The sequence below is a fragment of the Hypanus sabinus genome, chromosome 18 (genome assembly GCF_030144855.1).
Source record: "Hypanus sabinus isolate sHypSab1 chromosome 18, sHypSab1.hap1, whole genome shotgun sequence".
Classification (NCBI taxonomy): Eukaryota; Metazoa; Chordata; class Chondrichthyes; order Myliobatiformes; family Dasyatidae; genus Hypanus; species Hypanus sabinus.
Genome location: NC_082723.1, coordinates 31,722,571 through 31,748,936, shown reverse-complemented (window position 1 = coordinate 31,748,936; position 26,366 = coordinate 31,722,571). Strand labels below are relative to the sequence as shown.

The 26,366-nt window shown below is 45.2% G+C and overlaps 2 protein-coding genes across 7 annotated transcripts in view; one reads left to right on the top strand and one right to left on the bottom strand.

Annotated features, from left to right (window-relative positions):
- LOC132407461 (probable G-protein coupled receptor 82) overlaps nt 1–15,308 on the bottom strand; it is a 116,625-nt gene extending 101,317 nt beyond the window's left edge. For 4 of the 6 annotated variants that reach the window (XM_059993997.1, XM_059994004.1, XM_059993996.1 and 1 more), the window contains exon 1: nt 13,589–15,308. The gene's annotated coding sequence lies outside the window, so the exon portion shown is untranslated. Of the gene's footprint in view, nt 1–4,242; nt 4,303–13,588 lie in introns of all 6 variants that reach the window. The other 2 variants (XM_059994000.1, XM_059994005.1) reach the window with 2 other exon arrangements.
- A 2,181-nt stretch (nt 15,309–17,489) lies between these two features.
- The window catches only part of cdk5rap2 (CDK5 regulatory subunit associated protein 2), a 159,572-nt gene continuing 150,695 nt past the window's right edge, over nt 17,490–26,366 (top strand). Inside the window, exon 1 of the mRNA XM_059993982.1 lies at nt 17,490–17,647. Coding sequence (XP_059849965.1) covers nt 17,595–17,647 — 53 coding nt within the window. The 5' untranslated portion in view covers nt 17,490–17,594. The remainder of the gene's footprint in view (nt 17,648–26,366) is intronic.

Genomic DNA, 26,366 nt, shown 5'->3' with positions numbered 1-26,366 from the left:
AGGGCTATATATGTACCTTGATAATAAACTACTTTCAGCTTTAAACTTTGATAGCAACTGAGCAAGGAACTAGGACAGAATTTTCAAGTCATATACATCTTCATAAAGCAACAATAAAATCACAGTATCATAGTAAACAAGACAAGTGATCTGACCATGGCAATCAACAGAATTGAAAGATGGTGTAAGATCAAAGGAAAAGATGAAAAACGTTGGAAAAACAGCAGCAAGCCTGAGGACTGGAGGAATGTCAGAGAGCAGCGAAGGACTTGCAGGGCATTAATGAGGAAATGGAAGGTGTTGCTCCTACAACCTCAGGGTATAGGAGGCCATGCACAGACATGTTGGAATGACATTGGAAAGTTGAATTGAAACAGACACTCACACCTGAGGCATTTATTCAAACTTAAAATCTTTTCACTCAGTAAGTAGTGAGTGAGGCAAGGGAATTAGTGAGTCAGGTGGATTATAGAACTCACTACATTGTAAAATTGTGGAATCAGAAATCTGCATTGTTTGTTAAGTGTAGCTGGATAACCACTTGACAAGCAATAATTACTACTCAAGGGTCAGTGCCTTCTCCTTAGAAAATCAGCTGCGTGCTATTGTGCACAAGAGATACTGGAAATCCACAACAATACACACAAAGTGCTGGAGGAACTCAGCAGGTGGACAAAAATGTCAACGGTTTCTTTTCCTCCATAGATGCTGCCTGGCCTGCTGAGTTCCTCCAGCATTTTGTGTGTTAGAGATGTCAAGGTGGATGGGGAACCCTGTGGGCACGCTGCCTGGAATCCATTCAGTACTTGAGGAGGGTGCTGCCCTCTGCTGTTTGCTCAGTGGAAGAACAAGCTGGACCAAGCCAATTTCCAAGAGAAATCTGCAGATGCTGGAAATCTGAACAACACACACAAAGTGCTGGAGGAACTCAGCAGGTCAGGCAGCATCTATGAAAAAAAATTCAGTCGATGTTTTGGGGCCAACTTACCATCAATTCTACAGTCATGCCACTCGGGGACTTTGTGACTGTATGTTTTCTGAAATTGTAACCATATCTATTATTTGTGCTATGTGCAATGTGTTTTGCATGCATGTTTGCATGAAAATTGAATGAACTTGAATTTTTGGGAACAGAAAGGGGAGTTAGGGATCGGATTAGGGTTTAGTAACAGGATGTGGGGGAGTTAGAGGACAAACAGAGCCTCTTATCCACATTTGGCCAGCTACATAGACGTGTTCAGATGTCATGCTGGCAGACCAGCAAATTATGAGGGTCAGTGGCCCCTCCCACCCCACCCAGGTATGTGAATTGCAAGACTAGGGTTCAAGGCCTAATGTTGTTGTCTCGTCATCAATTCTGGAGCTCAAGGCCAGGAATTCGGGCCTTTGTTCTTCAGCAATGGCAAGCTCTGGGTGGATACTGAAGATCATGCCCGAAGGTCGATCAAAACCAGAAAGTCAATCAGATATTCAGAAATTGAGGCCCGATGGCTAAAGCATTGAGGAATTGAATCTCTGGAAGCCTGTTGGTAAAGTTGAAAGCCCGATATCTGTGACTGCGTGACTCTATGCAGAAACACCGGCGAGTTCTCTGGGCCCGAGCTCATCTCAGATGGACCAAAAGACTGTGGAACTGTGTGCTGTGGTCAGATGAATCCACATTTCAGCTAGTTTTCAGAAAAAACGGGCGTCCAGTTCTCCGTGCCAAAGATGAAAACGACCATCCTGGTAGTTATCAGCGAAAGGTGCAAAAGCCAGCATCTGTGATGGTATGGGGGTGCATCAGTGCCCACGACATGGGTGAATTGCATGTATGTGAAGGTACCATTGACTCTCAGGCGCATATTAGGATTTTAGAGAGACATATGTTGCCATCAAGGCGACGTCTCTTCCCGGGACACCCATGCTTACTTCAGCAGGACAATGCCAGACCACATTCTGCACGGGCTACAACAGCGTGGCTTTGTAGACACAGAGTGCATGTGCTTGATTGGCCTGCTGCCAGTCCAGATCTATCTCCTATTGAAAATGTATGGCGCATCATGAAGAGGAGAATCAGACAGCGGAGAACATGGACTGTTGAGCAGCTGAAGTCTTATACCAAGCAAGAATGGACAAAATTTCCAATTGCAAATCTACTACAATTAGTATCCTCAGTTCCAAAATGATTAAAAAGTGTTATTAAAAGGAAAGGTGATGTAACACAATGGTAAACATGCCTCTGTCCCAACTTTTGTTGAGTGTGTTGCAGCCATCAAATTCTAAATTTGTGTATATTTACAAAATACATTTAAGCTGGTCAGTAAAGCTATTGAAAATCTTTTCTTTGTACTTTTGTCAGTTAGATAAAGGTTCACGTGAATTAACATATCACAGATTTTTGTTTTTATGGCATTTTGGAAAATATCCCAACTTTTCTGGAAATGGGGTTTGTAGTAACAAAATCCATGAATTCACCATCCTCTGGCTAAGGAATTTCTCCACATCTCTGTTTTAAATGAAACCTCCTGAGGCTGTGCTCTCTTGCCGTAGACTCCCCCAACATGGGAAACATCCTTTCCACATCTACTCTGTCCAGGCCTTTCAACATTCAAAAGGTTTCAATGAGATTCCCCTCATCCTTCTAAATTCCAGCAAGCACAGACCCAGAGCCATCAAATGTTCCTCACATGATAATCCTTTAATTCCCGAAATCATCCTTGTGAACCTCCTCTTCAACACCAGCACATCTTTTCTTGGGGCCCAAAACTGTTCACAATACTCAAGGTGAGGCCTCACCAGTGCCTTATAAAGCTCCAGCATCACATTTCTGATCTTTTATTCAAGCCCTCTTGAAATGAATGCTAACATTGCATTTGCCTTCCTCTCCACTGATTCAACCTGCAAGTTAACCTTTAGGGTGTTCTGCACAGGGACTTCCAAGGCCCTTTACATCTCAGATTTTTGGATTTTCTCCCGACTTAGAAAATAGTCTGCACATTTATTTCTACTACCAAAGTGCATGACCATGCATTTTTTAACATTGTATTTAATTTACCACTTTCTTGCCCATTCTCCTAATCTAAGTCCTTCTGCAGCCTACCTGTTTCCTCAACACTACCTGTCCCTTCACCAATCTTTGTATTATCTGCAAACTTGGCAATAAAGCCATACGTTTCATCATCTAAATCATTGATATACAGCATAAAAAGAAGTGGTCCCAACACCAACCCATGTGGAACACCACTAGTCACTGTCAGCGAACCAGACAAGGATCCTTTTATTCCTACTCGCTGCCTTCTTCCAATCAGCCAATGCTCTAACCATATTAGTAACTTTCCTGTAATACCACGAGCTCTTAACTTGATAAACAGCTTCATGTGTGGCACCTTGTCAAAGGCCTCTGACAGTCCAACCACTGAAGTCAGGCTAACTTGTCTATAATTTACTTCCTGCTGCCTTCCTCCTTTCTTAAAGAGTGGAGAGACATTTGCAATTTTCCAGTCCTTTTGGAAGATCATTGCTAATGCCTCTACAATCTCTAATGCTACATCTTTCAGAACCCTAGGGTGTAGTTCATCTGCTCTGTGTGACATGTACCCTTAGGTCTTTCAGCAATTTTAGCACCTTCTCACTTGTAATAGTAACTGCACTCACCTCTCTTCCCTCACACTCTTCAACATCTGGCACACTGCTAGTATCTTCCACAGTGAAGACTGATGGAAAATACTCATTTAGTTCATCTGCCATCACCTTGTCCTGAGTTATTATTTCTCCAGCCTCATTTTCTGGTGGTTCTATATCCACTCTCATCTCTTTTATTTTTTACATACTTGAAAAAACCTTTACTATCCACTTTGATATTCATTGCTAGCTTGTTTTCATATTTCATCTCTTCCGTTCTAATGATTCTTTTAGTGGCTCTCTGTAAGTTTTTAAAAGCTTCCCAATCCTCTATCGTCCCACTATTTCTTGCATTGTTGCCCTTTTCACATCTTTTCTATTTCTTGTTGTATTCTGTGGTCTGTTTATAACTGCTATCAGGGTCCTTTTACCCTTGCAGTTTCTTAACTCAACCCACAACTCAATACCTTCAGATCTTATGTCATATCTTTCTACTGATTTGATGCCATTCTTTAGCAGCAGAGCCACACCACCCCTCTGCCTACCTTCCTATCCCTCCAATGCAACATGTAACCTTGGACCTTCAGCTCCCAATTACAACCATTCTTTAGCCACGATTCAGTGATGGCCACATCATACCTGACAATCTGCAGACATCCCATTTCTCCTGGAAGTATCCTGCATATTGATAGTGGCTCCCTGACGCCCGCAAATTTTGATATATATATAGAGAGAGGGAGAGGGAGAGGGAGAGGGGGAGGGGGAGGGGGAGGGAGAGAGAGAGAGAGAGAGAGAGAGAGAGAGAGAGAGAGAGAGAGAGGGAGGGGAGGGGGGGAGGGTGAGGGAGAGAGAATATGAGAATGAATGAATGAATCCTGATTGGTCTCTCCTTGTGCTAAGTAGACCTATCAGTTTTCTCTGTGGACGGTCTTTACAGTAGACCTCTCTCTTTCATTGTCCATCAGTTCAGTTTAGTGTCCTGCAGCACCATGGCAGAGTGTCTCAAAAAAAGAAAATATATTATGTACTTCACCACAGACTACACTAAAGTGTACCCCTGCCTAATAGGGGGTCAAAAATAATGACAGCATTGATAGCTGCACTGTTTGCAACAGTGACTTTTCTATTACCCATGGTGGGTTAAATGACTGTCCAAAGTAAAATCTGTGAGCACAGGCCAGTTGAGATTCAAAGAGCTTTGCCAGTTGATGAAGCTGCTTTTGGTGCTGCCAAATTCTAATTGTGATGTAGAAAGGGCATTCAGCATGGTGCATCACATTAAGACAGAATTCAGAAGTCAGCTGTCTCACAAAACACTTGTGAATCTGATGTCTTGCAAAATTAACAAATTCATTGACACAGACTGTTGTGAGGTTGAGACTTCTGGCAAAATGAGTCTTTGCAGGGTGGGATGTCTGAATCTGTAAAAGTGTAACAAGATCACCCACCTTGCTTCTTATACTCTGCATTGAGATATAAAACTTTGAGTACTCTGTTTGCTACCCTTTTCGATTCTGCATCGTTAATACACTGATACTCACCCTGCTGGCTGTAATTTTGTCCTACCATCTGCCTGCCCTTCCTGACAGTCTGACTGCATGCTATCTTTGCTTTTTTCCTAACCATTCATCCTATCCTCAGTACTTTCATTCCGGTTCCCACCCCCTACTAAATTAGTTTAAACCCTTCCCTACAGCTCTAACAATCTTGCCTGAGAGAATATTGGTCCCCCTTGGGTTCAGGTGCAACCCGTCCCATTTGTGCAGGTCATTCCTCCCCCAGAAGAGATTCCAATGATCCATGAACCAGAAGCCCTGCCTCCTGTACCAGCTTCTCAGCCATGCATTAATCTGCCAAATCATCCTGTTTCTACCCTCACTAGCATGTGGCACAAGTAGCAATCCAGAAATTACTATCCTGGAGGTCTTGCTTCTCAGCTTTCTGCCGAGCTCTCTACATTCTCCCTTCAGCACCATGTAAATGTTTTAATGTGCATGTGATAAATAAATCTGACAACATCTAAACTACCGGTTAAAAAATATCTTCTAAAAAGTATCCACCTTTAAATGCAACTCTCGGAGGGATATATTTAGTTGTTATTGACTATATGAGATGAAGATGTTGTTCCTACTCCACTTTTAGAGTTGTGAACTAGGTTTCTATTTTAGTAAGTACTTCGTCAAATGTCAAATGTCATTGCGTGCATGCAATCATCTTTCTTGTACTTCTGACACAATTCCCATAAGTACACAGATAAATTGCAAAGTAATCCCTTGTCTGTGCTTTCCCATCTGACCTTTCGAGTACAGAGGTAAATCTTGCAGTTGAATTGACCGTCAGTTGTTAACACCACAAAAGAGGTCTGGCGCCAGATGAGAGAGCCTGTTTCGAGAGGTCCAGGGTCCAGTGTTTACCCAGATGCTTTACCTCTCTAGCTAAGGGTTAGATGAACGGGGTAGCCAGAATACAAACAAACATGATATTCAGAGGCACTGCTGCCTATCAAATGGTATTTAAAAGTAAGTTGTTAACAATGACGACCACAAAACTACAAAACTATGTGGTTATTGTAAAATAAAAACATAAAATGCTGGCAAAACTCAGCAGGCCAGACAGCATCTATGAGAGGAGGGTTAATGAAGGGTTAATGAAGGGTTTCGGCCCGAAACGTCGTCACTACCTCCTCTCATAGATGCTGTCTGGCCTGCTGAGTTCTGCCAGCATTTTGTGTTTTTATTTATTTCCAGCATCTGCAGATTCACTCGTGTTGGTTATTTTAAAAAGCTATCTGCTCTCTGTTGGTCTTCAGGGCAGAGAATTGGTCATCCTTGTAGGCTCTGGCTCACCCACAACTCCAGACCCCGTGCACTGATTGACTCTTATAAAAGATCAGCTTTATTTCTCACATGTACATCACAACACACAGTGAAATGCATCGTTTTGTATCAATGACCAACACAGTCCAAGGATATGCTGGGGACAGCCCACAACTGCCAAAGTACTCCCGGTGTCAACACAGCATGCCCACAATGTACTAAAACGTACATCTTTGGACTGTGGGAGGAAACCGGAGCACCTGGAGGAAATCCACATGGTCACAGAGAGAGTTCAAACTCCTTAAAGACAGTGGCAGGAAGCAAACCCCGATCGGGGATTGCTGGTGCTTAAAGTGGTTGCATTGCTACCTTGTCATGTCATAATCTGGTTTAAGATGAAGCACTACTTGTTGGTAGTAAACAAAACTATAAGTTACTGTGTTAATAACACTTTTTTTCGGGTACAATCATTGCAATCAATAGCCTGTAACTTCCTCTCAGAGTTGAGCTACTGTACCACCTGGTATTTCTGTGGTATGAACTGAAGTCTCAAAGGTGCAGGATGGTTGCTGTGTGGCAAGTATGGGCTAAATTGAGGTAGTGGAGCCCAGGCCCGAGAGCGGGAAATGAGCCAATGTACAGTCATTGTGGGAGCAGACTTGGAGGTGATTCAATGTAGTAGAACTGAGGTGAGGCAGAGTTGAGGTGATGGGGCCAGGGCCTGAGACCGAGAAAAGATCCGAGGTTTGATTGAATTAAATGGGCCACATTGGAAAGCTCGGGTACGGGCTCAATCGTGGTGACAGAGCTTAGGCCCGAGAATGTATTGAAATAGCAGGACCTGGGTCCAAGAATGAGAAACAACCTGAGGTTTGGACAAATTATGCACCAGGCCAGATTGAAAAGAGAAGGCGAGGAGCTTGCTGCTCCTCAAGGTTTACTCATCTCTGCATTGAACTGAGGCTGTGGCCTGCAACTAACGGGCTCCTGGATCCGTTGCAGATGTGACTGGCTTCATGGCTGTGCGCTCACCTTTGTGAACTTCAGTACTGAATGTTATTTGCTTACTTTTATTGTTTGCATGATTTGTATTTTTTCTGCACTTTGGGTGTTTGACCGTCTCTTTTTAATGGGTTCTACTGGGTTTCTTTGTTTTGTAGCTGCCTGTAAGGAGACGAATCTCGAGGTTGTAAATAATATACATACATTGATAATCAATATACTTTGAACCTTGATCGTTGTAAAACCCTATCTGGTTCACTGTTGTCCTGCAGGGAGGGAATTAACTGTCCTTAGTTCACCTACTACTCCAGACCCTGTGCACTGATTGACTCTTAACTACTCTCTGAAATGCCTGAGCAAGTTACTGAGTTAACAACAATGATTAGTAATGGGTAATAATTGGTAATTGATTTACTTTTGTCACAGGTACTGAGATACAGTGACAAGCTTTTGTCTATGTGCCACCCAGTTAGATAATTCCATAGATAAACACATCAAGGAAACATAAAAGAGTGAAAAATACAGAAAATAACATTGCAGATAAGGAGGAAAAATGTGCCGATTCTGAAAACTGAATAACAACGAGATTATGAATTGAACAGAGAACTCTATTCTAACTAGTTTACTATTTTCCCTCTCTTTTTGGATTACTTATTTAATATTATATTTTTGTTTCTGACCCCTTATGACTGGTATGTATGTGTATTTTGGCTTCAATCTCAGGTCCTCTACCAGAGGCCTGGGAGCCTGAAGGTTCAGCCAGGATCCTTGCTGTTCCTAGTAGTGCGCTGTTCTGGAATGAGATCTCAGTTGTTGCTCACGGGATTTGTTGGAGCCACTCTCCCAGTCCAGGTGTCACAGCTCCAAGTGTTCCTATCACTACCGGGATTACTCTGCTTTAACCTTCCATATCCTTTCTATCTGCTCAGGTATCTCTCCAGCTTCTCATACTCTTTCTTACTGATGTCACTGTCATTCGGGATTGCCACATCTACTACTATTGCTTTTCTCTGTTCCTTGTCTGTCTGGTTGGCCAGTACCTGCAGACATATTTATTTACCTATCGTAATTTATAATTCTTAATACTTTGCAGCAACAGTGCAGTGCAGTACAACAAATGTCACAACATTTGTCAGTGATATTAACCGTTTCTGATTCAGATAATTCTAGAGAGAATATAGAACCACTGAGATCACAGATCCACCTCACCACGGTTGCCATAGTAACCAAAACAGCCTTAATGTTGTCTGATCATCTGCTGGTCTGACATCAGGTCCTTGTTGTGTTTCAGCCACCTCTAATTGGACATCAAGGTCAAAGCCAACAATGATTTTTTCGATGGTTAACTGGGGGAGATTGGTTGAGAGTCTTCACCAAATCAGTTCTGTAGGTGAGGTAAGTCACATGGAACAGTCATACAGCTCAGAATCAGGCCCTCAGGAAGGCACAGAGTGACCAGTCCCCGCTGAATATCGACGGCTCCTCGGTAGAGATTATTAAGAGCACCAAATTTCTTGGTGTTCACCTGGCGGAGAATCTCACCTGGTCCCTCAACACCAGCTCCATAGCAAAGAAAGCCCAGCAGCGTCTCTACTTTCTGCGAAGGCTGAGGGAAGTCCATCTCCTACCCTCCATCCTCACCACATTCTACAGAGCTTGTATTGAGAGCATCCTGAGCAGCTGCATCACTGCCTGGTTCGGAAATTGCATCATCTCAGATCGCAAGACCCTGCAGCGGATAGTGAGGTCAGCTGAGAAGATCGAGGTCTCTCTTCCTGCCATTATGCACATTTACGCTACACGCTACATCTGCAAAGCAAACAGCATTATGAAGGACCCCACACACCCCAAACTCTTTTCCCTCCTGCCATCTGGGAAAAGGCACTGAAGCATTCCGTCTCTCACGACCAGACTATGTAACAGTTTCTTCCCCCAAGCTATCAGACTCCTCAATACTCAGAGCCTGGACTGACACCTTACTGCCCTATTGTCTTGTTTATTATTTATTGTAATGCCTGCACTATTTTGTGCACTTTATGCAGTCCTGGGTAGGTCTGTAATCTAGTGTAGTTGTTTTTTTTTTCCTCTGTGTGGTTTTTTTTACGTAGTTCAGTCTAGTTTTTTGTACTGTGTCATGCAACACTATAGTCCTGAAAAACATTGTCTCATTTTAACTATGTACTGTACCAGCAATTATGGTTGAAATGAAAATAAAAAGTGACTTGACTTGAGCCAGCCACATCTGTGCTAACCATCAAACATATATCTACAGTGAATAGTTTTTCCTCCTGCATCATCAACAGCTTCCCCCTGCCATACTCTCCTGCAACTGACCTACCCAGGGCAACTTACAGCGGACAAGCAGGGCAGTACAATAGCACATATTCAAGATTGTTTAATGTCATCTCCATTACACGTGTAAAGGAGAACAAAGTGATCTGTTCTCTGGATCTGTTGCAGCACAAAACAAAAGGCAGCGGTTAGCCTATCGCTTTATAGTGCCAGCGATAAGGGTTCAGTTCCCCCCACTCTCTGTAAGGAGTTTATACGTTCTACTCATGACTGTGTGTTCCAGCTTCCTCCCACAGTTCAAAGATGTATGGGTTAGGGTAACTGAGCGAAGTGTGGCAACACTTGCAGGCTGACCACAGCACATCCTCAGACTGTGCTGGTCATTGACACAAATGGCAAATTTCACTGTATGTTTTCAAATGCAATACATGATAATATAGAAAAAAATAAGTAGTTCAATTACAGTAAGTGTATATACAGTATGTGTATATTGGTCATGGGTTCAATGTCCATTTAGGAATCATATGGCATAGGAGAAGAAGTTGTTCCTGAATTGCTGAGCATGTGCCTTCAGGCTTCTGTACCTCTTACTTGATGGTAACAGTGATAAGTGGACATGCCCTGGGTGTTGGGGGTCATTAATAATGGACGCTGCCTTTCTGATATGCTCACTGAAGGTGTCTTGGATGCTACAGAGGCTAGTACTCTAGATGGAGCTGACTAATTTTATAACTTTCTGCAGCTTCTTTATTATGTGCATTTGTACCCCCCCCCCCCCGCCCATACCAGACAGTGATGCAGTCTGTCAGAATGCTCTCCACCATATATCTATAAGTTTTTGAGTGTTTTAGTTGTCAAACCAAATCTCCTTAAACTCCTAATGAAATATAGCCACTGTCTTGAATTCTTTATAGCTGCATCGATATGTTGGGACTAGGTTAGATCCTGAGAGATCTTGACACCCAGGAACTTGAAGCTACTCTTTCTCTCCACTTCTGATCCCTCTTTGAGGATTGGTGTGTGTTCCTTCATCTTACCTTTCCTGAAGACCACAATCAGCTCTTTTGCCTTACTGAGATTGAGTGCAAGGTTGTTGCTGTAACACCACTCAACTAGCTGATATGTCTTGCTCCTGTACACTCTCTCATCTCCATTTGAGATTCTACTAACAATGGTTGTATTATTGTATCATCAGCATATTTATAGATGGTATCTGAGCTATACCTAGCCACACAGTCATGGGTATAGAGGGAGTAGAGCAGTGGGTTGAACACACACCCGAGGTGCACCAGTGTTGATCGTCAGCGAAGAGGAGATATTATCACCAATCTGCACAGATGGTGTTCGTCCGGTTAGGAAGTTGAGGATCCAATTGCAGAGTTTTGACGTACAGGTGCAAATAGAGCTAATATTACAACAACCAGAATGTCATTGTAAGGAGGGAGGAAACCAGAGCACCCAGAGGGAAATACACATGGTCACAGGAAGAGCGAGCAAACTCCACTCAGACAGGATGTGGACCTCTGGAGCTGTGGGACTGCAGTTCCACTCACTGCACACCTGTAAAGCCAGCTTCAGCAAAAAATAAATTGAGAGGTTGTTTTGAATGACACAAGGACATCCAGTGTTCATGACGACTGCCAAACATGAGGATTGGCAGTCCTCCCAGTGACATGGAAGCTGGACTAGATAATCATGTGGCCATAGCAACATAATATGCACACTATGTCCGTCCTGGTATGTAAAAATAGCACTAGAGATAGGTGGACCGTCAAACACAGAAAGTACTGGAAATTGTCGTTACCAAACACAGGAACAGGTTGTGTGACTCATGTGTCTATGCTGATCATGACGACAATGTTATTCTACTCGTCTGTCTGCACATGGACTATATTCCTCTCAATTTAATTTTCTGAAGCTGGCCTGTTCATGACCCTGTCTAAAAGCCTCTTAAACATTCCCACCGTATCTGGTTCAGAGTAAACCAGGGGTGGTGGTAAATCAGCATGCAGGAGGGGATTGGAAATTTGGCTGGGTGGGATCATAGAGACAACCTCTCACTCAGTGTCAGCAGGACCAGGGAATCGGTTATAGTCCTCAGGAGAGGAAAGCCAGAGAAAAGCCACATCCATCTCCTCCCTTCCCTTTCTATTTCATCTAACCCTCCATCCCCCTCCCTCCGTATCTACCCTCCACATCCCCCCTCCACCCACAACCCCATCCCTCCCCTTCCCCAAACCCAGTCCCCCTCCATTTCTCCTTCCTTCCCTGTCCTTATCCCTCTCTCCCACCCCTTTACCCCCTCTCCCAGACCACTTCCCCCTCCCCCTCCCTCCCAGACCATCTTCCCCTCTCCTTCCCTCCCAGATCACCTCCCCCTCCCTCCCACACCATCTCCCCCCCTCTCCCTCCCTCCCACACCATCTCCCCCCTCTCCTTCCCTCCCAGACCATCTCCCCCACTCTCCCTCCCTCCTAGACCATTTCCTCCACTCTCCCTCCCTCCCAGACCATCTCCCCTACTCTCCCCCTCCCTCCCAGACCATCTCCCCCAATCCCCCTCCCTCCCAGACTCTCCCCCACTCTCTCCCTCCCTCTCACTATCTCCCCAATCCCCCTCCCTCCCAGACCATTTCCCCCACTCTCCCTCCCTCCCAGACCATTCCCCCACTCTCTCCCTCCCTCCCAGACCATCTCCCCCACTCTCTCCCTCCCTCCCAGACCACCTCCCCCTCCATCTTCCCTTTCCTTCCCTCCACCTTAAATTCCCACTTTCTTGGGAGTCTGCAGAGATTTGGCAACAGCTAAAACTTTGACAAGTTTCTGTGGATGTTTTGTGAGGAGTGTATTGACTGGCTGCATCGAGCCTGGTGTGGAGGCACCGAAGCCTTTGAATGGAGGACCCTCCCAAAGGTAGTGGATTCAGCCCAGTACATCACAGGTAGGGCCCTCCCAGCCATTGAACACATCCACATGAAACGTTGTTGTAAGGAAGCGGCATCCATCATCAGAGATCCCCACCACCCAGGTCAAGCTCCCTTCTCACAGCTCCCATCAGGTAGAAGGTACAGAAGCCTCAGGACTCGCACCATCCAGTTCAAGAATAGTTGCTATCCATCAGGCTCTTGAACAAAAGGGGATAGCTACACTCACTCGATCCATGATTGAAATGTTCCCACGGTGAATGATTTCACTTTACGGACTCTTTATCTCACATCTACATTATTTATTGCTATTTATTTATTCTTGCATTTGCACAGTTTGTTGTCTCCTGCCCTCTGGTTGATCTTGCATTGACCCTGTTATAGGTTTACTGAGTATGCCCACAAGAAAATGAATCTCAGGGTTGTATATGGTCATATATATATTTTTTTCGATAATAAAATTTACTTTAAACCTTGAACTATCACCTTCCCTGTGCAAAGCAACATGCTTTGCAAATCCCCTTTAAACCTCCCCTTTCACCATAAAGCTGTCCTCTAGTGTTCAGCACTTTTGCCCAGACTGATTATCTACACTTTAATAAAAAAACTAAACCACAGTAAGTATATAATTTTAAAAAGTTAGTGTATTGCAATGTACTGCTGCTGCAAAACAACAAATTTCATGACATATGCAGTTGATATTAAACCTGATTCTGAATTGCTATTTTGCTCACAGTTTAAATTTCTCTATGCCTCTTTATAATTTTCTATATTCACTTATGTAACTGTTCAGTGAAATTTATGTAACTGAAGTACATCTGATTTTCTAGAAGTTTCTCTGCACCCTGTGTAATGACATTAAATTGGACTATTTCATTAAGTTATTCCTTATCACTGTAATATGCTTTATCTCACTAGCTTAAATAACACAACTATAACATCTTTGTTTTACCTTGGGCTTTTCTTCATTGTTTATGCTTTGTTCTTTTAACACCTAATGATGGCTGGTTTTTCGCTTGCGAAGATCAGGAAGGAAGAAGGGCCCTCAGGATCCACGGCACGGTCGTTGGTGACTGCAGAGATCAGTTCTGGATCTGCAGACTCTGGAGCCGTAGGAGCAGCTGGGATGTGGGCAGTGGGATCCCTCCTGAATCTCCTCTTCTCTTCAGCAGTTGCTCTTCTGGGGTCCTCAGAATTCTTGGCTGCTCCATGAATCAGCGTTCTCCAGCGGGCTCTGTCACAAGCCAGCTGCTGCCACTCAACATCTGCCTGAGAGAACTGCTGCCTAAGTTGGTCTTTGTACCTCTTGCGATCTCTGTTGCCCTGAGAGAGTTCTCCATAGAGTACTGCTTTCGGTATCCCGGAGGGGTCCATGTGACACAGTCTTAAGCAGCAAAGTGGCCTCGATGCTTGGACCACAACGCTGGAGGCATGACCCTGCCATAATGGCGCAGACGCAGCGCTGATGGAAATGTTCGACCCAGGCTTCAGAGCAATATAGCAGTGTTGTGATGATGGCAGCCCTGTACAAGTGGATTTTTGTGGACAGATGCAGCTGTCCACACACACTTCCAGGCACTGCTGGTTCTGGCGAGTCGATTGTGAACATCCCTTACTACCGTAGTATAAACCCACAGTTACCAAGTTCTATGCCTCATTCTTGACTTCCAAAGAACGTCAGGACCACAACATCTTCAGATCCAACACCTGATTATGCCACTCATGATTCTTTCAACTTCTGCTTTAAATATACTGAACAATTTGGCCTCCAAAGCAGTGAGTTCCAGATTCATCACCCTCTGGTTAAAGGAATTCATCATCAGCTCCACTCTAAATAAACGTCCTTCTATTCTGAGGCTGTGCTGTCGGTCCTAGACTCCTCCACTACATCCTGTCCACATCCATTCTCTCCAGGTCTTTCAATATTTGATAGGTTTCAATGAGATCCCCCCTTATTCTTCTAAATTCCAGTGAGTACAGGTCCAGAGACATCACTCCTCATACAACAACCCTTTCATTCACAGAATCATTCTCCCGAATATCCTCTGGACCCTTTCCCTTCCCTCTAAGCTGGCATCTGACTGTTCCTAGAGATTCAAACCCCACCCCAATTCCCTCCCTTTGCATATTCACCATCTAAATTCAAACCTCTATCAAAAATTCCGATTATCCTCAGCATGTTTCTGAACCCCAACCCATCAACCACTCTCTAAAACTGTTCACTACCACCTCCCTTACACACTTCTCTCCTCCATTCATTACCCCCAAATCCCTTGTTTGTCTTCTCTTGATGTTCTCCACCTCCACTACTTTTCTCTCTGCCTTCCCTTGTATTTCTCATTCTTTATCCTTTTTTTCCAACTTTCTGCTTCTCTTCTCCATTTTTCCATTCTCTCTTTGCATCTTCATTTCCCTTTTCTCTCTCCTTGCTCTTCTTTCGACTTTTTACTTACTCCTTCCCACTTTCCCTCTCCTGGAGTCACAAACCAAAATGCTGATTGTTTATTCCTGACTTACTGAGTTCCACCTGCATTTTGTGCCTGTTGCCTTGCTTCCCGCTTTCTCCCTCTCTTCTTGATCATTCTTTCCCTCCTCCCCCTTTTCCTTTCACTCAACCCTCTCTCCGATTCCCCATTCTTTTTTCTCCCTTACCCTCCTTTGCCCACACCCATTCCCACCCCTCCCTTTCTATTCCACCTAACCCTCCATTCCCCCTCCCTCTGTATCTATCCTCCACCTTCACATCCCCTCCACCCTCAACCCCATCCCTCCCCTTCCCCCCTCTCCCAGTCCCCCTCCATTTCTCCTTCCTTCTCTGTCCCTATCCCTCTCTACCACCCATCCCTTTACCTCCCTCCCAGACCATCTCCCCCTCACACCTGTCCCAGACCACCTCCCCCTCCCTGCCTCCCAGACCATCTCCCCCACTCTCCCTCCCTCCCAGACCATCTCCCCCACTCTCCCAGACCATCTTCTCCACTCTCCCTCCCTCCCAGACCAACTCCCCCACTCTCCCTCCCTCCCAGACCAACTCCCCCATTCTCCCTCACTCCCAGACCATCTCCCCCACTCTCCCTCCCTCCCAGATCATCTACCCCACTCTCCCTCCTTCCCAGACCATCTTCACTTTCACTCCCTCCCAGACCATCTCCCCCACTCTCCCAGACCACCTCCCCCTCTCCCTCCCTCCCAGACCATCTCCCCCACTCTCCCTCCCTCCCAGACCATCTCCCCCACTCTCTCTCCCTCCCAGACCATCTCCCCCACTCTCCCTCCCTCCCAGACCATCTCCCCCACTCCCAGACCATCTCCCCTACTCTCCCTCCCTCCCAGACCATCTCCCCCACTCTCCCTCCCTCCCAGACCATCTCCCCCACTCTCTCTCCCTCCCAGACCATCTCCCCCACTCTCCCTCCCAGATCATGTCCCCCACTCTCCCTCCCTCCCAGACCATCTCCTCCACTCTCCCTCCCTCCCAGACCATCTCCCCCTCTCCTTCCCTCCCAGACCCTCCCCCACTCTCTTGCTCCCTCCCAGACCACCTCCCTGTCTTCCCTTTCCTCCCCTCCACTCCCTCCCTCTCCCTTTCTGTGCACCCCTCCGCCTCCCCAACCCTCCCTCCATCCCTTCTTTTCTCCCCTCCCACTCTCCTTCTCTCGCCCTCCGTCTCTCCTTTCCTCCCTCTTTTTTGCTCCCTCCCTTTCCCCTTCTCCCTCCCAGTGTCATTTCTTCCCTATCCCTCTCTCCTTCCCTCCTCTCCTCTCTCACTCCTTCCATCCACACCATCCCATCCTGTCTCTGTGCCCCATCTCCTTACCTCCCACCTTTTCTCCTTGCCCCCTCACTCTCTGCCACTCCTTCCTTCCCTCCCTGCCTCCTTTTCTTCTTTCCTCCCTTCCCCTCCTCCTCTCCCTCATCTTATCATTTCCTCCTATTCCCTCCCTCCTCCTCGCACTCTCTTCCCCTACCCAACTCTCCCCTTCCTACCCCTCTTCTTTCCACCCCCTCTCTCCTTCTCCACCCTCCCTACCTCTCTCCTTCCCTCCTTTTCAATCCCTCCATGCCACTCCCCTTCACACCCACACTTTTCTTCCCTGTCTCCCTCTTCCCTTCCCTCTCCATCTCCTCTTATCCCCCTCCCTCCCTCTTCTGCTTTCCACCCTTTCCCCTTACTCCCTCTCCGTCTGCTTCTCCATCCACTCTTTCCCCTTCCCTCCCCCTCCAACTTTCTCCACCCCTCTACCTCTGTTCCTCTTCCTCTTCCCACCTTCTGCTCCCTCCAACTTTCTCCCTCTCCCTTCCCCTTCCCTACCCCTCCCTCTCTCCTTTCCTCCCCTCCATCTCTCTATCCTCCCTCTTTCTTTCCTCCCTCCATGACTCTGTTTCCCTTCCTGCCTCTCTCCTTTCCCCTTCCCCTCCTCCCTCACTCCTCTGCTCCCTCCCTGCTCCATCCCCAAACCGCTCTCTCCCCACCCCTTCTCCACACCTCTCCTCTACTGCCCCTCCCCCTCAACACCCCAGCTTCCCTCCCCATCCCCCTCCTTCCTTCTCCATCCCCTCCCCTCTCCTCCTCCCTTCTCCCCTACCTCTCTTTCCCCCCACCTACTCACTTCCCATCACCTTTCTCCTCTCCACCCTCTCCCCATCCCCCCTCTCCTGCCCAACACCCTCCAAATCCCTCGCCTCTTCTCCCCATCTCTCATCTCCTTCCCTCCCCATTCCTCCCTCCTGTCCTTCCCACCTCTCCTCCCCTCCCCTCCCCACCCCTCCCCTCCCCTCCCCTCCCCTCCCCTCCCAGACCCTCTCCCGTTGCCCGAGTGATGCTTCAGCGCATGCGTGTGTCGGTTGCCCGTTATCCCATGGTGCCGCGCGGGCGGCTCCGGCTTGAAATGGCGACGGCGGCAGTTTGAAGCGGCGGTACTGCCGACTGTTGGCTGAGGGAGAGCGGGCGGGACACTATGGATTCATTGGCGTGCGAGGATCCGTCCCTGCCCTTAGATTTAAATGGCAGGTAAGGTCCGGTGGTGAGGCTTCCGGGCTGGGAATGAGGACCAGGAACCAGGTCGGGCCTGGAGGGAGGGTCGGGGGAAAGGGGGTCGAGGGAATAAGGGAATTTTGGATCGCTCGGTCTGATGGCCCAAAGGGCCAGGATCTCATTCCCGACCCTCTCTTCTCTTCCTCCCAGCATCGTTCCTTCCCTCATTCTCCTACCCCTTCTTTCTCCATTCCCTTCTTCCCCCTTCCTCTTCTCTCCCACCATTATCCCCTCTTCCCTCCTTCCCTCAGCCTCTCCATTCCAGATCTGACTCTATCCTGGGAGGTGTAAGTGTCTCTGTCTGTCTCGTTGGTTTTCTGATTTCTATATAACCTAAAGAGTCCCGTCAACCGCTCTGCGGGTCTGGTCTATTGTGGTCCTTGTGTCAAGTCAATTATTGCGCATTCGACTGTAAAGACCAGCTGATCTCATCGTTAGTTTGTTGTTGTTCTGGGATTTTTGTTAATTTCATTTCTCTTAAGTGGCAATTCAAAATGCTACCTAGTTTGCGGCACTAGTTTGACTCACCTTTTACCTCTCATAGTAGAGGAGTTTTAAAAAATATATTAAAACAAATTTTGTTTGATTATGTAGCATTCAGATTAAGTGTCGTGTTTTATGCGAATGTCATTTTGTCAGCTGGTTTATTGTGAGAAGTTAGATTGCACACGAAGGAGCAGCCGATAGTGAAGCGTATAGATTAACCTGGCTTTTGTCGTGAAAGATTATACTTGGCCATTCAGTCGTTGAATCAGGTTGCCTAACCCATTTCTAGAGGTTAGTAAAACAACCCAGAGAAATCGTAAAAGAATCCCATTTTAAAAGTTTCTTTTTGAACAGGGGTTCCCAACCTGGGGTCCACGGACCCCCTGGTAAATAGTAGGAGTCTGTGGCATTAACAAAAGGTTGGGAACCTCTGCTTCAGAGAGAGGTCAGAATCAAGTTTAATATCACTGTTAATTTTGTGGCAGTAGTACATTGTAATACTTGATAATAGAAAAAGAAAACTGAATTAAGTATATACATTAAATAGTTAGATTAAAGAAGTAATGCATAAAAACAAATGTAGTGAGGTTGCGTTCATGGGTTCATTGTCCATTTGGAAATCTGATGGCATATCAGAAGTTATTTCCGTAAAAGTTGGATGTGTGTCTTCAGGCACCCGTACCTCCACCCTGATGAGGGCTTGTCCCGGGTGATGGCCTTAATGATGGACATCACTTTTCCGAGACACTGCTCCTTGAAAGTATCCTGGATACTATGGAGGCTAGTGCCGATGATGGAGCTGGCTAATTTCACAGCTCTCTGCAGTTGACTTTGATCCTGTGCAGTATCCCCCTCATGTAAAGTTTTGTACTCTTAATATTTTACTCTTGAGACTTTAAGCAGTAAGGAATATCACAAGGTTTGTTTTTAATTCTTCTGATTATATCCATGCCGTTGCTGGTATTTTTGTCTTCAGTAAACTTTATAAATACTTCCATTCCCTGTGGTTATGAACTTCACCACTCATTCCTGAATGTTGGCCCAGTGCTAAAGGAATGCTGATGTGTGATTGGTGTGTAACAAAGGTGAATTTGCTATTAAGGAGGTATTGGAAGTAGAAGGTATGTTGTGCATTCAGTCAGAATTATAAATCAAAAGTTCTTGATTCTGGAAGCCTGAAACTAATAATCAAAACCACAAAGTTCAATCTAACCTGGACCCACAACACCACCTCACTAGTCAAGAAGGCACAGCAGCATCTACACTTTGAGGAGTTTGAGGCATGCAAGGCTTACCACCTCCTTTCTTAATTACTTTCAACACGAGTATGATCAAGAGTGTCCTGTCTGGCTGCATCATTGTGTGGTACGGAAGCTGCAAGGCATCACCCTACAGTAAAAACCATTGAGAGGATCACAGGGGTCTTCCTCTTTTCTTGCCCCCCCCCCAATATTTGTGACATGTGATGAAGGGCCCAAAGCATTGTTGAAGATCCCTACAACTCAACTCACAGTCTCTTTGACCCACTACCATCTGGAACGAGATACAGAAGCACAGAAGCAGCAGGACGAGGACTGCCAGACTGGGTAACAGCTTCTTCCCTCAGGCTGTGAGACTAATGAATGTTCTGCCACCACTGATGTCTCATCACTAGGACTACGAGCTGTTTACCTGTGCTGGGCACTACATGCATTATATTTTATTAACTTATTTGTGGTAATATTTTGGTTTGTGAGCTGTGTGAATGTGTGTTGTGGGTGAACTGTGATCTGGAGGACTGTTTAATTTGGTTGTATATATGTACAGTCAGATGACAATAAACACATTGAAAAATGCTTAGACTGAATATTAGACTGAACACCTTCAATTGGGCTTCTTGATGGTGGGGTTGAGTAGAAATTCTCGGCCTCGAAAATAATTTGTGTGAACGTGAGGTCAACATGCCTTACTGGTTCTGAAGAAATAAACTTTTGGCTTGAGGAAGTTTGGTATGGTCCACCAAATCCGAAGAACTTTCTACAGGGACAAAACTGAGAGCATCCTGACTGGCTACATCACTGCCTGGTGTGGGAACTGTGCCTCCCTTAATCGCAGGACTCTGCAGAGAGTGGTGCAGACAGCCCAGCGCATCTGTAATTGTGAACTTCCCATGATTCAGAACATTTACAAGGACAGGTGTGAGAAAAGAGCCCGTAGGATCACTGGAGACCCAAGCCATCCCAACCACAATCTATTCCAGCTGCTGCCATCTGGGAAATGGTACCACAGCGTAAAAGACAGGACCAACAGTCTCTGGAATAGTTTCTTCAACCAGGCCATCAGACTGATGAACTCACGCTGACTTGCATGTACTCTATATTACAATGACTGTTCTATTTATTATAAATTACAATGATTGCACATTCAGATGGAGATGTAACATAAAGATTTTTACTCCTCGTGTACGTGAAGGATGTAAGAAATGAAGTCAATTCAGCTGTTGGTCCATTGCTGTAATCTCTTAGTTGATCCACCTGTGCAGAACATCTGGGCTGTATCTATTGGCTACACATCATTTGGAGTTTGAGAATGTTTGTCACCAGATTAGTAAATTTCTGAGATGTACAGTGATGAGCATTCTGTCAGGTTGCATCACCACTGACATGTATACACTTCAGTGAAAGATTGTTCCTCCTGGGCCAAGGTATAAAACACAATACATGCGGTTCAACACAGCATGTATAGTTATAGCATGTACAGTCACAAAATAATAGCACAAATCCCTGAGTCCATAAACTGAAGATTGATGGTGCATCCTGGAATCACGTCTGCAAGAACAAGCATGCAGCGGTTCCTCATTTTGTGCTGGGACAACTACAAACAAAGGCAATCTAGCTTTTTTCCCATGGAGCGAACCCTGGAGATCAGCTCCAACCAGAAAGCCAATCTGTAGGGGACAGTTCCCAACTCGCCATGGATTCCGCAACTCTGTTCTCTCCTACCCCACCTCCCCTGGGTGGCTGTAACAGGTGACATCAGGGTACATGGTCCTGTCTGAGCAATAACCAGGAACACAGCTCCACCGCTGCCAGTCTCGCCCAGTGAACCAATGAACCGGACTTGTGGTGTGTTTTACAAATGTCCAGCTGGATCACAAGAAAAATGTTTAGGGCATACATTTGCACTCCAGAGAGGCTGCTATGACCAAGCACATTGCCATCTTAGCAGAATCATTGCTTGTATACAGTAACTTGCTGTGATTTTTATGCATTGCTTTGTATCTCTGCCACTAAACAAATTTCATATCATATGTCAGTGATATTCAAGTTTATTGTCATCTGACTTGTATGTATGCAACCAAATGAAACAACTTTTCTCTGGACCACAGTGCACCCGGAAAACATATCTCAAAGCATATATAACAAAATATTACCATAAATAAGTTAATAAAATATAATTCAAGATGCATGTCATTGCCAACACAGGTAAACAATAATGAGACTTTGGCGGTGGCAGAATATTCATTAGTCTCACAGCCTGAGGGAAGAAGCTGTTACCCAGTCTGGCAGTCCTCGTCCTGATGCTCCTGTATCTCCTTTTTGACGGTATTGAATTGGAGATTGTGGGATGGGTGGTAGGAATCCTCAGCAAAGCTTCGCACCCTTTATATACAACGCTCGCAATAAATGTCACAAATGGTGGGGGAGAGGGTGGCTGGAATTAATAAACCTTGTTCTGGCATCTTCAAAGAATGAAAAGCTGGGCCTTTTGTATACAGCCTGAGTGCATTAATGGGGCTTCAGCTAGAATATCTTTTCCTATACAAGGGTAAAAATTTTTCTTTGTATCATATGAAATATTTTTATATTTTGTAGAAAAATATGGCAAGTAGTAACATGTGATTAACCATTTGTAATGTAGATTTGAGGGACTTAAATGATAGCAGAAGGTCATTGCTATTTATATGTAATGTGATCTTTAACCTCTTTCTGAAGGGCAGAATATCCTGGTATAGCATTTCCAACATTGCACTGCTTGGTTGCACAGAAGTATAAGTGTAGATTATGTTCATGGCTCGGCTAGGGATTCATGCCACGATCTTGAGGCTTTGTTAGATGGTGCAAATTGAGCCTGTTCTGGCAAACCATCTATATATGTAATTGAAGACTCTTTAATAACTGTCGTAATAAGCCTTAATGTGTATTGTTTAATGTGGATCAGAAACATAGTAGACAAGCTCTAAAATATTATTTTTTAACCTGCATTTACATCTCTGGGTTAATTTGCTGGCACTGCACCCTGAGGGTAGCAAGTCCAAATACCCTGTTCCTCTGCAGCAGAGTTTTATTTTTGTTCAGTGATACAGCGTGGAATCGGCCTTTCAAGCCACACTGTCCCAGCAGCCCCCAACAAACCTGATTATCCTTAATCTAATAATGGGATAATTTACAATGACCAATTAATTCACCCAGTATGTGTTTGGATTGTAAGAGGAAACCAAAGGGTCCAGAGAAAACCCACACATTCCATGGGGAAAATGGATAGAGACTCTTTGTCGAGTGGTGTCGGGATTAAACTCTGGAAAATCCCAAGCTGTAATGGCCCAAATTCCTCCTATTGGAAAAGGAAATGGGGACACTTGAGTATTGTGTAAGTACAGTGACTATATAAAATGTTTGCTAGGAATTGCCAAAAGCAGAGTTGAGTTGTGAGAGGGGAAAAACCAGAATGATTTGAAATGCAAGTTGAAATCCCACTGTAGCACCTGGGTTTTTGTATTTTAAAGTAACAAAATGCTATAAACAGTAGCCATGAATCTGTCAGATTGTTGTAAAAACCACTATGGTTTGCTGCTGTGCTCCAGGGAAAGAATATTGTTCTTCCATGTTTATGTGATTGATAATATGTGCCAATTGAATATGTGCCATTATTCGGCACATCAGGCCTCATCTGTGCCAAGAGAAACATGTTGAAGACCCTTATCAGAATGGGTGGTCTGTACATGGTTTCCAACCTGCCACTGTATTTAACATTGACCTTCTGAAATGACATAGCAGGCCATGTTTCAAAGGCCAGTGAGGGATGGGAAGAATTGTCAGCAATGCTCATAACAATGTGAGTTAATTGGATGGAAAGAAGTTTTGTCTACTGGTGCAGTGGAGGAGGAGATAACAATGGAAGTGCTTTTAACCATATCCCTATTTCCGGGGAGCCTATGGGGGACTCGTGAAGTAACAGAGCTCTCAGTGGATCCGACTAAATATTCTCATTTCATTCTGGAATACAGCCAAAAAACACAACTGCTTCCAAGGTCAGTTCAGTCAACAAAGATGTCTTAATGTGTTTAAACGAACTGTCACTGCTTAAAACTGACAGAAGCGATACAGATTGTGGAGAGATCTGTCCTCGTAGGATTTTATACAGGAAGCGTGGCTGCAGGTCGTGGATACAAGTGCATTTATGGAAACGGGGTTTTAAACTCCCAATACCGACTATCTTGCTGGCAAACGTGCAGTCCCTGGTGAATAAAATCGATGTTCTCAGAGCTAGGGTGCTGAATTAGAGGGACATTAAGACTGTGCATGCCCTTTGTTTCACAGAATCCTGGTTAACCCCTTCCATACCAGATCCAGTGATTCAGATGGACGGGCCAGGATAGATCTATAGTCTCTTGAAAGCAGAGGTGGAGGAGTATGCTTCATGATCAACTCTTCTTGGTGCAGAAATTTATCAGTGCTGTCCCAATTCTGCTCACCAGACTCAGAATATCTAGCAGTTAAGTGCCGTCCTTTTTACCTACCATGGGAGTTCTCCGGGATCATTTTGGTAGCGCTATACATTCCACCTCAGGCCAATGTCAATCAGGCTTTAGATGATCTGAGCAATGGGATCAGCACGCACGATACAGCACACCCTAACGCCTTCACCATCATTTTAGGGGATTTTAACTAGCAAGTCTGGGGAAAAAAATCACTAAGCAATTACTATCAACAGATCATTTGCAACACTAGAGGAAACAACACACTGGACCATTATTACACCACCATCAAGAATGCCTACCATGCTATTCCACTCCCTCACTTCGGGAAGTCAGATCACCTGGCTGTACTTCTTCCCCCTGAGTATAGGCAGAGACTGAAGACTTCAGCACCTGTAGTGAGGACCAAGAAGGTTTGGACAAGGGAAGCACAGGAGCGCCTACAGAACTACTATGAATCGGTGGACTGGACTGTATTCAGGGATTCATCTTCGAATCTGGATGAGTATGCTGCAGTTGTTACCAACTTCATTAAAACCTGTGTGGATGAGTGTGTGCCTACAAAGACTTACTGTACATTCCCAAATCAAAAGCTGTGGATGAACCAGGAGGTACGTCATCTGAAGGCTAGATCTGTGGCGCTCAAGTCTGGCGACCCAGGCCTGTACCAGAAAACCAGGTATAATTTACAGAGAGCTATTTCCAGGGCGAAAAGACAATTTCGAATGAGGTTGGAGGCAACATCGGATGCATGACAACACTGGCAGGATTTGTAAGACATTACTTCCAACAAAGTGAAACCTAATAGCATGAATGGCAGTGATGCTTCACTACAAGATGAACTCAATGCCTTCTATGCCCGCTTTGAAAGGGAGAATATAACTATAGCTGTGAAGATCCCTACTGCACCTGATGACCCTGTGACTCGTTTCAGGCTTATGTTAGGCTGTCTTTAAAGAGAGTGAACCCTCACAAGGTGGAAGGTCCTGATGGAGTACTTGGTAAAGCTCTGAAAACCTATTCCAACTAACTGACAGGAGTATTCAAGGATATTTTCAACCTCTCGCTGCCATGGATGGAAGTTCCCACTTGCTTCAAAAAGGCAACAATTATACCATTGCCTGAGAAGAATGATTTGAGCTGCCTTAATGACTATTGCCCAGTAGCACTGACATCTACAGTGATGTAATGCTTTGAGAGGTTGGTCATGACTAGAATGAACTCCTGCCTCAGCAAGGACCTGGACCCATTGCAATTTGCCTATCACCACAATAGGTCAATGGCAGACACAATCTCAATGGCTCTTCACACAGCTTTAGACCAGCTGGACGAAACAAACACCCATGTCAGGATGCAGTTCATTGACCATAGCTCAGCATTTAATACCATCATTCCCACAATCCTGATTGAGAAGTTACAGAACCTGGACCTAGGTACCTCCCTTTGCAATTGTATCCTCAATTTCCGAACCGGAAGATCACAATCTGTGCGGATTGGTGATAACATCTCCTTGCTGATGATCAACCCTGGTGCACTTCAGAGGTGTGTGCTTAGCCCGCTGCTCTACTCCCTATATACCCACGACTGTGTATATAGTCAAATATGGCTCAAATACCATCTATAAATTTGCTGATGATACAACCATTGTTGGTAGAATCTCAGATAGTGACGAGAGGGCATACGGTAAGACGTCAGTAAGACGAAAGAGCTGATTGTGGACTTCAGGAAGAGTAAAACAAAGGAGCACATACCAATCCTCAGAGGGGTCAGAAGTGCAGCGAGTGAGTGGCTTCAAGTTCCTGGGTGTTAAGATCTCTGAGGACCTAACCTTGTCCCAACATATTGATGCAGTTATAAAGAAGACAAGACAGCGACTATACTTCATTAGGGGTTTGAAGATATTTGGTATGTCAACAAATAGACTCAAAAACTTCTATAGATGTACCTTGGAGAGCATTCTGACAGGCTGCTTCACTGTCTGGTATGGGGTGGATTCCTGCACAGGACTGATGGAAGCTGCAGAGGGTTGTAAATTTAGTCAGCACCATCTTGGGCACTAGCCTACAAAGTACCCAGGACATCTTCAAGGAGCGGTGTCTCAGAAAGGCAGTGTCCATTATTAAGGACCTCCAGCACCCAGGGAATGCCCTTTTCTCATTGTTACCATCAGATAGGAGGTACAAAAGCCTGAAGGCACTCACTCAGTGATTCAGGAACAACTTCTTCCCCTCTGCCATCTGATTCCTAAATGGACATTGAACCCTTGAACAGTAGCTCCTTTTTTAATATTATTTCTGTTTTTTGCATGATCTTTAACCTATCCAATATACGTATACACCCTATCCTCGTTATACGCGTCCTCAGACAATGCAGATCCACAGTTATGCGAGGAACCTATTTCTACCAATGTCTCCTCTTATGCGTCCAAAAATCTCAGTAATGCGAGGAGCAATGCTTTCCCGCCAATACAAG